At 50.4% G+C, this 12,567-nt stretch overlaps 1 protein-coding gene across 2 annotated transcripts in view; it reads right to left on the minus strand.

Annotated features, from left to right (window-relative positions):
• GAB3 (GRB2 associated binding protein 3) overlaps positions 1–12,567 on the minus strand; it is a 68,844-nt gene that overhangs the window by 12,982 nt on the left and 43,295 nt on the right. For both annotated transcript variants that reach the window (XM_075720461.1, XM_075720462.1), the window contains exons 2-4: positions 8,891–9,194; positions 1,106–1,322; positions 181–659 (exon numbers count right to left, since the gene is read on the minus strand). In XM_075720461.1, coding sequence (XP_075576576.1) covers positions 181–659; positions 1,106–1,322; positions 8,891–9,194 — 1,000 coding nt within the window. The remainder of the gene's footprint in view (positions 1–180; positions 660–1,105; positions 1,323–8,890; positions 9,195–12,567) is intronic.

A 12,567-nucleotide genomic window follows, 5' to 3' on the forward strand; every position in this document is an offset into this window, starting at 1 on the left:
ATCTGAATCCTGCTTCCTAACTAATTTGAAACAAGCATTTCAGGTTGCTTTGGGTGGTGTATGATTTCGCAGGGGGGAAGACAGGGAGGCACAGCTGGAGGTGGGCACCCACTCTGTGCTTGTGGGCAGCTCCATCTCTCACCCCAGTCCTGCTTCACTGGCTCTCAGAAATACACTCACCTTTCCAGTTCCTCACGTTGTCTAAGCTGGACAAGGAGATCCTCCTGGGCACCAGAGTGACCTGAGCCCGGCAGATCCCTGCGTGCCCATTCTGGAGGGCCCCGCCGCCCACCTCATCCCCTCTCCTGTCTGAGAAGTGGGTCGGCTTGGGCGGCCGCGGCGGGGGCGTGTTGGACAGGACATCCAGCTGGGTTACACCGTAGGGCAGTGCGTTTTGGCTCTTGTCAATCTGAAAGGTTGGTGTCAGCGGCGTCCCCAGCAGTGGAGAAGAGGAGGAAAAGTCACTGGGTGGCCCGCTAATGTCTATGTTCCTGGACACGGTGTTGGGATTTGCCAGTGGGGCCCCATCCTGGTGCACAGTGCCAGTGCTGGACGGCTGCACAAGGTACAAGGAGGGCTGGGACTGCAAGGAGTCGACAAAAACATCGTCTGATGAGGTTTGCTCCAGAGATCTGTCCGAATTTGACCAGCTGTCACACCTGCACAGAGAGAGAGGTCAGGACCTGCGGTTTCCTTTTCTCCTGGTTGCAACTGAGCAAGTGCACAGCAAAAAACCAACCTGCCCCACAGTTTGGGACAAAAATCTGTCCCTTCCCTATGGCTGCGGAAGGTCCCCCCTGAGCTGGGGCACTTTGTGGAGCACCTTGGGCAGCAGCAGGCAGAAAGGGCGTCTGGAGGGAGGCCGTAAGTGAGGTCCCCAGCCACCCACCCTGGAAAGGGACAGGACCAACTACAACACTCGACTGCTAAGCTGTGCTGTGAAAAGCCCCCTGTAAATTGGATTAGGCTGATGGTCCCCTGTTGTGCTCAGGAGCCTACCCTGAGTGACAGAGCTCAAGGACCAGTTTGCCCCAGTTTTCCAGGGCATCACTGGGCAGGGAGAGGGTGGCTCCAGCCCAACGCATCTGGCAGACCCCAGACCTACCTGTTGTGGCTAAGCTTGCCCGACTCGCAGTTGGAGAGGAAGAGGTAGTCGGGGAGGAAGACCGATTCTGACTCGCTGGGGGTCTCCTCCGCGGCAGACACGTCAGCAGCAGCGTGGTCGACTGAGAAGGAGGGATCGGCGATGCGGGAGGCGTGGGTTGAGGCAGCTGGCGATGGCTGCGGGGACGAGGTCGTGTGAGACAGGCTCTCCACCGAACCTGCAATGGGAATGGATGGCGCCGGCTGAGGGACGGCTCTGACTCACCCTGGCCCACTGCCTCTCCCGGCCATCACCACCTTGCTTGTGCACATGTTTTACCCCAGAGCAGCAGTGGGTCAAGGCAAAAACTGATTCTGGGGAGAGGGGAGCCTGATTTTGCAGCTGCACCCCCTGCCCAGGCCAGGCAAGCCAGTTGCCAAATCGAGGGGCATGTAGCATCCCCCCTGCAGACAGTAATGGATACAGCCTCTGCTGAGGAAAAGTGCTGAGGCAGAGCAGTCTGTTTTATCAAGTATTTTTTAGGACCTAACCCAAATAATTAATTATTAATCTCCAACACTTCAAATTAACAGCGACAAGGAAAGGGATTGATTTCTTCCCACTTTCGAGATCTCAGTGGACAAAACTGAGCTTTGCGGCTCATGGAGTAGCCTGATTTGTTGCACCTCTGAACTTCTCATAGAATGGTTTGGGTTGGAAAGGCCCTTAAAGATCATCTAGTTCCAGGCCCCCTGCCATGGGCAGGGACACCTTCCACGAGAACAGGTTGCTCAAAGCCCCGTCCAGCCTGGCTTTGAACACTTCCAGGGAGGGGGCATCCTCAACTTCTCTGGGCAACCTGTTCCAGTGTCTCACAACCCTCACAGTAAAGAATTTCTTCCTATTATCTAGTCTAAATCTACCCTCTTCCAGTTTAAAACCGTTACCCCTTGTCCTATCACTACACACCCTGATAAAGAGTTCCTTCCAGTCTTTCCTGTAAGCCCCTTTTAAGTACGGGAAGGCTGCTGTAAGGTCTCTCTGGAGCCTTCTCCAGGCTCAACAACCCCAACTCTCTCAGCCTGTCTTCATAGGAGAGGTGCTCCAGCCCTCGGATCATCTTCATGGCCCTCCTCTGGACTATCTCCAACAGCTCCATGTCCTTGTGTTGGGGGCCCCAGAGCTGAACGCAGTACTCCAGGTGGGGCCTCACAAGAGCAGAGTAGAGGGGCAGAATCCCCTCCCTTGACCTGCTGACCACGCTTCTTTTGATGCAGCCCAGGATGGCTTTCTGGGCTGCAAGCACACATTGCCGGGTCATGTTGAGCTTCTCATCAACCAGCACCTCCAAGTCCTTCATCACTAAACACAAGCAAAACCCTCCAGTGACCCAGACTTCCACACCAGCCACAGCGGGCCTCACCCCGTCATCTCTCTAATCTCAGTCAGATGAAGAGTAAAAGAGCTGATCTTCTCTCCCTGCACTACCCCACACCTCATCCCTTTAAACTGGGGAGGGAGCTGCCTCTTCCCTTCCCATCTACCATTATTGACTCACTACTGCTTCCTCCTGGTAGCTTTGGAGGTCGGGTGCAGTGGTGGATCCCAGGTCAGCAAAGCACATAAACACATGCTTAAATTCGAGCTTAAGCAAAGCATTTGCTTAATTTTGAGCAGGTGCTTATAGCAGCGGGATTTCAGCAGTGAGCATCTGGAAGGAATGGCTTTTCCGGGGTTTCACATTTGCAAAGCAGAGCTGATGGCTGCAGCCTTCCCATCTGAAAAATAACTTTTCTCTTGTTCATTGTGCTGGCTCAGACAGTAACTCTGCTTTCAAATCTTGGACTCTGAGAGCTGTCTTGTAAGCTCAGGATGATCAAATATGCACCAGGCTAACTCCGTAGGGATCTCAGAAAAGCATGTTCACGTCACCATCTGACCACTTCTTTTTTTTTTTTTTTTAAAAAACCCACCAACTAAAACCTGCCACAATGCGTAAGAGAAATTAATGACATTCTGGATTATTAACACAGAGAACAAACAGGCCTGAACTCCATCTGGTACTCACAGGGTTTAGCCATGGATTATCCCTTCAGGAAAGGCTGCGAGCTGCAGACCACATGGCAACCGTTGTGAGTAGGAGGGAGGGATGGGGACAGCACAGACCTGCTCTTTTCTAACCTTCAGGGGCTCAGGGACCTGCAGCCAGCTCCTAACAGACTGTCCCTGTCCCTGCCAGCTCTGCTGGTAACCGAATCAGCGTGCATTAAAGTTATACCACGACAGCAGCTGGGTAGAATAAATTATGCATGGCCGCTTTCAACAGTAAGAAGGCAGAGAATAGGTTTGGTGCCTCCCCTCCCCTTTGCCAGAGAGACAGCAGGAGGCTTTGGCTGCCAAAATAACTCCTTTGGTGAATACTAACCCAAAAAATCTCTGCCCTGCATTGACAAAGTCACCGTGGAGGATGCTCCACATCCTCCACGGTGACATTCCCTGTCAATGCAGGGCCATTGCTTGGAGAAACAGAGGGCTTCTCCCTCCTGCTACAGACCCCACCCTACTCGCCAAAAATTGTTACGGTGCAACAGCAGTGCAGGGACACAGTGCAATAGGGGGGTCCTGCTCACAGCAACACCTCACCAGGCTTCATGGCCATACCAAGGAGGTAGAAATGCCACCCACCCCGCCTGGCCAGGGGCCAGAGCCTGACATTAAAGAGCAGCCTTCAGTCCGTGCAGCTGAGAAGGGATTTCCTCCCACTGAGAGGGGAGCATGGAGGGAGTAGCCCCAGTGTCTGTCCTCCAGCATGGGCTGGGAGGAGCTGTCACACCTCCCCTGAACTCCTGTGCAAAGGCCAGGAGCTGCCGTGAGCAAACCTGCCAGGACACTGCCTGCCCTACTTTGTATGGGAACACGGGGGAAATGAAGACCCTCAGGAGGAAGTCTCTGCAAGGGGAGCACAGTCCCTCCAAGTAGCCCCTCAGTGCAGTGGTCCCAGCTCCCCTTGCTCCCAGCATGCTGCCCTGGCTGAGGGAGATGAGTGGCTGCAGCAAGGTCCTGGGGAATCATACCATCCCCATGCCATGGTGGGCAGGGTCTGTGCACATTGACAAAAGGGAAGAAAAAGGGAGAGACATTTAAGGAGGCAAAGAAACCATCAGAGGAGCAGACAGAAAGGGAGAAGGTCCCAGCAATGGGCAAGGATGGGTGTGAACAACAGAGCAACCAGAGGTGAGGGAGAAGTGGAGGAGCAGAGATGTTCTAATGCAACTGCCAGCAGCCAAGAGGGACCCAAGGGTAACCTGCCACTTAGGATGACCCTGCCAATGCCCTGGTCCATGCACTGTGCAGGAAGGGCACCAGTGAAGGGCCTCCCCAGGGACATCAGGCTCCACTGCAGCCCTGGGTACTGCGGGAGAGAGTAGAGCAACAGGGGAGCGATGGAGATCAGCAGGGACCTTCAGGCAGGGGCTGCATCTGGAAGGAGCAAGGCATTTACATGGGATGTGGAACAATACCCAGAGCCTGTGGAAGAAGCGAAGAGGGAACCCAAGATGAAAGGTCCCTCTTGGGCTGAGGAGCTGCCTGCTAAGGCATGGCCTGGGAGAACAATATCTTTATCAATGATCTGGATGAGGGGATCGAGTGCACCCTCAGTAAGTTTGCAGACGACACCAAATTGGGTGGGAGTGTCAATCTGCTCGAGGGTAGGATGGCCCTGCAGAGGGACCTGGACAGACTGGATCGATGGGCCGTGGCCAACTGTATGAGGTTCAACAAGGCCAAGTGCCGGGTCCTGCACTTCGGTCACAACAACCCCATGCAACGCTACAGGCTTGGGGAGGAGTGGCTGGAAAGCTGCCTGGCCGAAAAGGATCTGGGGGTGTTAGTAGATAGCCGGCTGAACTTGAGCCAGCAGTGTGCCCAGGTGGCCAAGAAGGCCAACAGCATCCTGGCTTGTATCAGGAATGCTGTGGCCAGCAGGAGCAGGGAGGTGATTGTCCCCCTGTACTCGGCGCTGGTGAGGCCGCACCTGGAATACTGTGTCCAGTTTTGGGCCCCTCACTACAAGAAAGACATTGAGGTGCTGGAGCGTGTTCAGAGGCGGGCAACGAAGCTGGTGAAGGGTCTGGAGAACAAGTCTTATGAGGAGCGGCTGAGGGAACTGGGGTTGTTTAGCCTGGAAAAGAGGAGGCTGAGGGGAGACCTTATCGCTCTCTACAACTACCTGAAAGGAGGTTGTAGTGAGGTGGGTGTTGGTCTCTTCTCCCAAGTAGCTAGCGATAGGACAAGAGGAAATGGGCTTAAGCTGCGCCAGGGGAGGTTTAGACTGGAGATTAGGAAGAATTTCTTTACGGAAAGGGTGGTCAGGCATTGGAACAGGCTGCCCAGAGAGGTGGTGGAGTCCCCATCCCTGGAGGCGTTTAAAAAACGGGTAGATGTGGCACTTCGGGATATGGTTTAGTCTGGTCTACCCTTGATTAGTCTAGAGTGGGCTTGGTAGTGTAGGTTAATGGTTGGACTGGATGATCTTAAAGGTCTTTTCCAACCTAGATGATTCTATGATTCTATGATTCTAACATTCAATGCACAGCTACAATCTTTAAAAGTAATGCTTCCTAATGAAAAAGGCTCAACAACTGTCACAGCAGTTTCTCCAATGAAAAGCTGCTACATTGCGTTGTGTCAATTAATCATGGTTTCAGCTTGCATATGGGATAAAGTGTGCCCATGATGTCCCACAGCCACCTCATTTCATCCCCTCCCCAGCCAGTTGGCACAAGCGTCCTCTCGATCCCCTGCATGGCCACGGGTCCATGGGGTTGGGGAAATGACTGCTCTATTGGGAGCCTTCACCAGAGGTGGAAGCAAGATTTTACATAGAAATGGTAAGAAAATAGGGAGGGAGGCCTCTTCCTCTCTCCTCCAGCTGACTCCCCTGAAGGTGCCAGCTCCCCCATCATTTTCAGCAACGCCAGTGGCACAGTTTCTTGTGGCAGACGAGTGCTGCAGTGTGATGACTGCTGCTGGCAAGACCTTCCTGACAGCCGCCCTCCCAGGTGCTTCCTGACATCTGCCTGGAGCTTGCATTTCGCCTCCATCTCTCAGCTGTCCCCTCTCTTGTTGACTAAAAAGCTGTCCTCGCAAGGCCAGCCGCGGTTTTGCTAACTTCAGTCTGCATCTGGCTCCTTACATGTCAGACCAGAGGCCTCTGATGACTAGGACCTGGCTGCTTGTCCAGCTGCTTTGCTACTGGAAGGGACTAACTGGGAACAACGGGACGGTGTTTACGGCTGTGTCGCTGCACAAACTCGTGGCCACACTTTCTGTGCATTAAGCAGAGAAAGCAGCAGATTTGGGTTTGGCCTCAAAGTCACAGCAAATTTTCAGAGATGCAAGGATTAAGAGTGATTGGTTTCACAATATAATACTGGCTTTGAGATTCATTTCAATACATAGAACAGCTTATTAAAATTTCCTGCGATTGATGTGTCTTTCTTTTGATGATTCATTTCAGGGACTATTATTTAACACAGTAGCATTCAAGTTAAAAAAGCATATGGCATTTAATAGAGCTTTTCTCTTCTTATGTTAATTTTTAAGAGTAATTTGTTTAAACTTACAGGCTCTTGGGGGATTTAGGTGCTTCCAAAAAGCTGAAGCAATTAGCAACTGTTTGAAATGTGATGTGCAACCTGTGGAACTGCAGATTTAAATCAGAGGATCTGAACATGCCCTGCAGCCTGACCTGAATACACCCCAGACCTGACCTCACCAGCATGAGCTGCAGGATAAATAGAAGATCTTACGAGCTATTTGCCATTAGCGATACAATAAATGCATGTCTGGAAGCTTAGCTTACGCAATCTGTGATGAGGGCTGTAAGATCAGGTGCCAGACTTTATACTGAACCAAGGCAAATGCTCTGCACTGTTGAACTTCTTGGGGGATGATATCCACCTTGAACAGAGCGTAAAGCTGAGATGTCAGCTTTGCCAACTGCCTCACCAAGAGTTGTCACTTCTCGTCCGTCAGTGTCTACACTAGCAATCTTTGCTGGGAGAGAAACACCACTGTGTAATACTCTCAGTACTGCCCATGTAAGTCTTATGAGCAACGTTGCACTGTACCAGCATAACAGAACAGGCATTTCTGAGTGTAAATGCACCTATCCTGGGGACAGCCGCTGCCTTAGCTCCTCTGTCACAGATGACATCTCCCTATGCACATCCTCACCACAGTGCCAGCAGAAGTCTGCATACACATTTGAGAGAAAAAAAATATTTTTCTTTTTTCTGTTTTGCATTGAAAGACTTACATTCATTTCAGAGTAATTGGTAAAATTATATCTAAAATAATACTGCACCAGAAGTAGCAACACAAGACCAACACCTCAGTGTCAACAAGGGCAGATCAGTAGGAAGGGGGTTACTGAATATCCCTAATTACATCCAAGCTCCAAAGGGCTATTGACTCCAATTCCTCAAAGCTACCAGCTCTAGTTTGCAAGTTGCATTCATGGGCAGCTTGTACTTTCACATAAAAATATGTCAGTATATTTTCCTGGTGGTCTCTAAAGTGAATGGGAAGAGAGCAGACATCACATTTATACCAGGACCACTGCAGTGCTCTTTGCACTCCCATTTCCCCTCAGAATAAACTATTGAAGAGAAGATTAAAAAGGCCAGGAGCCACGATAGATTAAAATAAAACATCTCACCATGGTCTTTTGTTTCCTTTCAAGTTACAAGGTAATGGTATGGCTTTGCGGCAGTTGCAGACAGCAGTAGCAGTCTGAGCACAGCAGCACAGGGACCGCGGCAGGATAACCTGCCCAGCCACACTACTGATATTCCCAAACAAATTACTGCCCTCGGGGTCAAGTCCCTCCATCACCACCCTCTTCTGCTCTTGCACTACCTTTTATCACAGCAAAGGACTTCGTTCTGACTCACTTCCTGTGAAGCTCTCAAATTGCTGCTGTATCTGCCCCTTGGAAATGTCAAGGGAAAGACAGACTGCTGTTATCTGAGCCTGATAGTCTCATTTGAAAGGTAAGTTAATGATGATACAAATCCTGACTTTAATTACTGGCTACATCCATCTTGGAGTGGTTAATTCTTGGAAGCTTTCCAAGACATTCACCCTACGGAGTATATACAGGTGTAGGTCCTGGCAAAACAGGCTGACTTTATGCTTCACTGGCAGGACCATCTCCTAAGTCTAGACACACACTTCTAACACTCTCCTGTCCTCTGCCTTTTCTTTATTTTTCTTCTCATTAATAGACTAAGACAGCTCAGTATTTTTGTCATTGATTTATGTACGTGCATATACACCCAAATCTGTGCACATTCCACATCCAGCAAAGCCTGAGAAAATGCAAGTTTTCCAGGACACTTTCCTAGAACAGGTGTCTTACATTAAGCCAAACTAAATAAATATGGGACATGTAATGAAATAAATGGCCCCAGAAGATAACAGTCAGTCAGCTTTTCACATAAACAGTACCTTTTCTTATTAAGGACCTGCTGTTTATTCTAGCAGGAATTGCTTCAGCGAAGTGAGACCAAGCGGCTATTATTTCTACCCAGCAGAAGTGAGATCCCTGATAACTTTCAAATCAGGGTTTAGCAGCATCTCAGTGCTGTGTGGAGCTACAGGAAACAGAGTTCCACACCACCCGCCCAGCCCAACCAGCCAGCAAGGTCCATGCTCCCTCTCACCCCGGGTGCTGCTGTGGAGGAGCCCAGACACAGATCATCCTCCCAGTCCCCAAGATGAGCATGAGCATGAACCTACCTGTGCCATCTTCTAGATGTCCAAAGTTACAGATCTGGCTGATGTTGTGCACCCAGATCTGCATTTCCTCCTCAGTTTTGGCTACCAGGTAGAAGGTGCGGTAGGTGGTTCTCACAATGAAGACGAAGTTGTTCTGAAATTCCTTCCTGATGAAGTTGGGCCCCGAATGCTTCAGCACTTCACACTCGTTGAGGTCGATGATCCGAATGGGCTTTTTGGAATGGTTGTTCCTGTAGTACTCCAGCACATCTGGGTTCCCGCTCATGCGGCCTCTGCGCAGCACAAACCAGCGCTTCCTCCACGCCTGCAAACGGCACAAACAGGGCCCTTTTAGTGCCACCCACATAATATATCAATCAGCCCACCCACGCATATTTTCCTTTAGGTTTTATAGTTGTTTTGATAAGCTGACCAAATTGTGACTTTGATTTGAAATGCTTGCTATCAGCTTGCATTTGTGATAGGAAGGCAGAGTGTTGTCCCTTTGGAAGTCAAGAGGAACAAGACTTCTCCCCTCCTCTCACCCTCAACCTGCCAGCATGGTGTAATCAAAATGATCTGATACTTCACCATCCCGTCTGTAGAAGAGGTTATAACAGATTTTTCTTTGTGAAATGAAAACAGCTAGGACTGCACCCTGTGTTGCAGTACATGAGCTAATATCTGGCAGTGAACACCTTCTGCCCAGCAAAGACAAGGCCTCCAGATGACCACTGCAGCGTCCCTCCCATGGTTTTCAGTGCTAATAAAAATCTGTTAGTGAGCTGCCAGTTACTTCTGAAAGCCCAGAACAAACCTTAAGGGAGTTGTAGTGCTAAAAGTTAAACAGGAAACTTCCAAACCTTACAGAAGGACATCTATTTGCACACACGCTGCCGTCAACCCCAATCAAACTGGTAAGCACTGGTGTCTTTTAGACCCTTGTGGTTGAAGGTATGGGTCCTGTACATGCTTAAATGAAGTCCTGGCAGGACTGAGATGCAGCATCACTTTGTAAAGCTATATGCAAGTTTCTAGGAACAAAATAACATTTTCCCTTTTTTCCAGCAGCTGTTTTTGTTCATCAACAGTATAAGCGCCTCTGTGTTGATTACAGCTGTCACCAACACACTTACTTTGAGGGTGAGAAGAAATCCATCCTGAGCTCTGTTCCACAGAGAAAAGCTGAAATAAGACATTAGGAACTTCCCCCTTACCAAACGCCATAAAGACTGCTGGGTAAAGTCACGGCCAAGCCAGCAAGGCCCGGGCGGCTGCCAGGGCACAGATGAAGCCAAGGCTGCAGCTGCCCCAGCTCCGATGGCAGCCTGAGAAAAGAGCAGGGGCTCACGCACTGCCCAGGTACCTGCAATAGCTATACAGCCACTGGCTGGTTTAATTGCCTTCATAAGAGTTAAAAGTTCATTAAAGAAACATCTGAACAACAACCACAACCTCCCTACCTGAATCTTATCCAAGTGCTCTTTGCAAAATGACTTGTCATAACGACGTAAACCTGGGTGATAGCTTGTGTTCAAGTTACAAATCATGCTCATTTTGCAAAGAGTGGATCTGTCTGTCAGTTTAAAGACAGCCAACCATTCAGCCTTAAGGCACAATAACAGAGTTCAGGATGTTTTCACTAAGATGTAAGAGTCCTTACTGGCACAGTTTACGATCAATACAGGCACTACAGATTTCGCTGACACCGAGTTCCCATGGGCACGGTGATAGTTGAAGCAATCAACAAAAAAGAGCAACAATCATTTGTCAAGAAAAAGCCTCTTTTTTTTTTTTTTCTACTCAAAAAAGACTTCCTTGCAGTGCAGCAAGCTTTTCACAGTCTGTTGATATTAATCCAAAAATTTATCTAGAAGTAAGTCAGTTCAGCCTGGTAGTACCTTAATTTTGAAAGCAAAAGATTCTTCAAAAACAATACACAGGGACCAGAGAATGAAATATCATAGATGCAAGTCTTGAAAGGCTGAGTCAGGAAGGGTTTTCGGGGGGGGGGGGGGGGGGGGGTCACATCAGAAATAAACAGGAAACAGAGGTGAGGTGCAAAGTGTATTGCACAAAGAAAATTAAGTCTTGCCCTCATGACCTGTTGAGGTTTGAAAGTGATTTGGTCTCTGTTGAAAATAGCTAGAGAAAACAGATTACTGAGATACCTCAGACAAGTCTAATTTTGTGGGAGCCAGGAAAAAAAGCACACACACACACCCCCCCCAAAGGAAACAGAAACAAAGGAAAAATGTTTAATGGAGAAAACACTTTCCTGTCTACCAAGCTTCAACAGTGGATTGCAGCCCAGCAGGTATCTCACATGTATAGTCCCAGAAAGAGTCGACATCTCTGCCACCAGCAAACCAAGCGCCCCACAGGCTTAATGCACACCCCACAGATGCATCAGGACACACAGGGCACATCCCCTAACGCACTCTGCCCCCTAAACAACAGAAGAGAAATGCTTCAGGAGGCGTAAGCCAAACAGCCTGCTCCTTTGCCTCCCAAAGGAACAGACTGCTAAGGCAGAGAGGGGAAGGAGCCGTCAGATCTCCCCAGGACTGCAAAACTACTTCTCACTCTTCTCCCAAGGCTGCCAGCCCTGCAGCTTAAATACACCTGGCTCCTTCTGATGGAAATTGCATGGAAATCACCTGCATAGGAGCAAGCTGAGGAGAGATGGGATGGGATGGGATGGGATAGGAGAGGAGAGGAGAGGAGAGGAGAGGAGAGGAGAGGAGAGCAGAGCAGAGCAGAGCAGAGCAGAGCAGAGCAGAGCAGAGCAGAGCAGCTGGGGACACCCTGCCTCGCGGGCACTCACGTAGCTGTGGGGAGGTGGGAGCTCAGTCCTGAGGCGGGGGCCAGCTCAGGGCTACCTGCTGGTGGCTGGTACAACACCCTTAGGCAGGATGGCCCAATACCCATCCCCATTTCCTCAGCATTTTAATTTTCCTGAGTCTAAAGGGGTCTGTAGTTTCAGCACAACCCAGGCAGCCAGCGAGAGGAAAGAAAACTGCAGCTGTGCTTTGTGGAAAGGCTTGCGGTCGGAGGTGAAGGCTGGCTTCGGTGTGGTGTGAGCGGCTGTGGCTCCGCTGTTTTAGGTTTTGTACTCGCCGAGAAGCTGCCTGATAACCTGTTTCCCTGCAGATACACAATTTGATCAAGCTTATCATCTGGCTGGTGCTGTGAGACTGGAGATGGAGAGGTGCCCGGTCAGCGCGGCTTCTGATGGGAGAGGAGAACAGGGCCGAGGCTGTGTGAGAAAACACTGGCTATCATAGCCGGGCAGCCGTGAAAACAGGGCTGAGGGGAAATAATGCCAGATAGCTGCCCAAATCTGCACTGCCCTTGGGAAGGGTGGGCCTCCCCTCTCCATCTCCTGCGTGGCCACCCTCACTGCCTTCCCCAGGCTCACGGCAGGGCCCGTGCGGCCAGCCAGCACCCCAGCTGCCTGAAAACAGAGTAGTTTTTCCTTGCAGGGGTAACACGTGAACTGTAGGAAACACGCAGGAAGGTGGGGGGCAGAGAGGGACAGAGGAGCTGCCCTTCGGTGATACCACAAGCTCGGGCAAGCTAACAGCCCTTGGCTGCCGCCGGTCGTTGCCCCAAATATTGACGTGCTCTGAAACCCATGGTGGTATCTTGCTGTGAGCTGCAGGGACCAGAGCAAGTACCCTGCCTGTGCCGCTGAC

The sequence above is a fragment of the Pelecanus crispus genome, chromosome 13, assembly GCF_030463565.1.
Source record: "Pelecanus crispus isolate bPelCri1 chromosome 13, bPelCri1.pri, whole genome shotgun sequence".
In the NCBI taxonomy this organism is placed as follows: domain Eukaryota; kingdom Metazoa; phylum Chordata; class Aves; order Pelecaniformes; family Pelecanidae; genus Pelecanus; species Pelecanus crispus.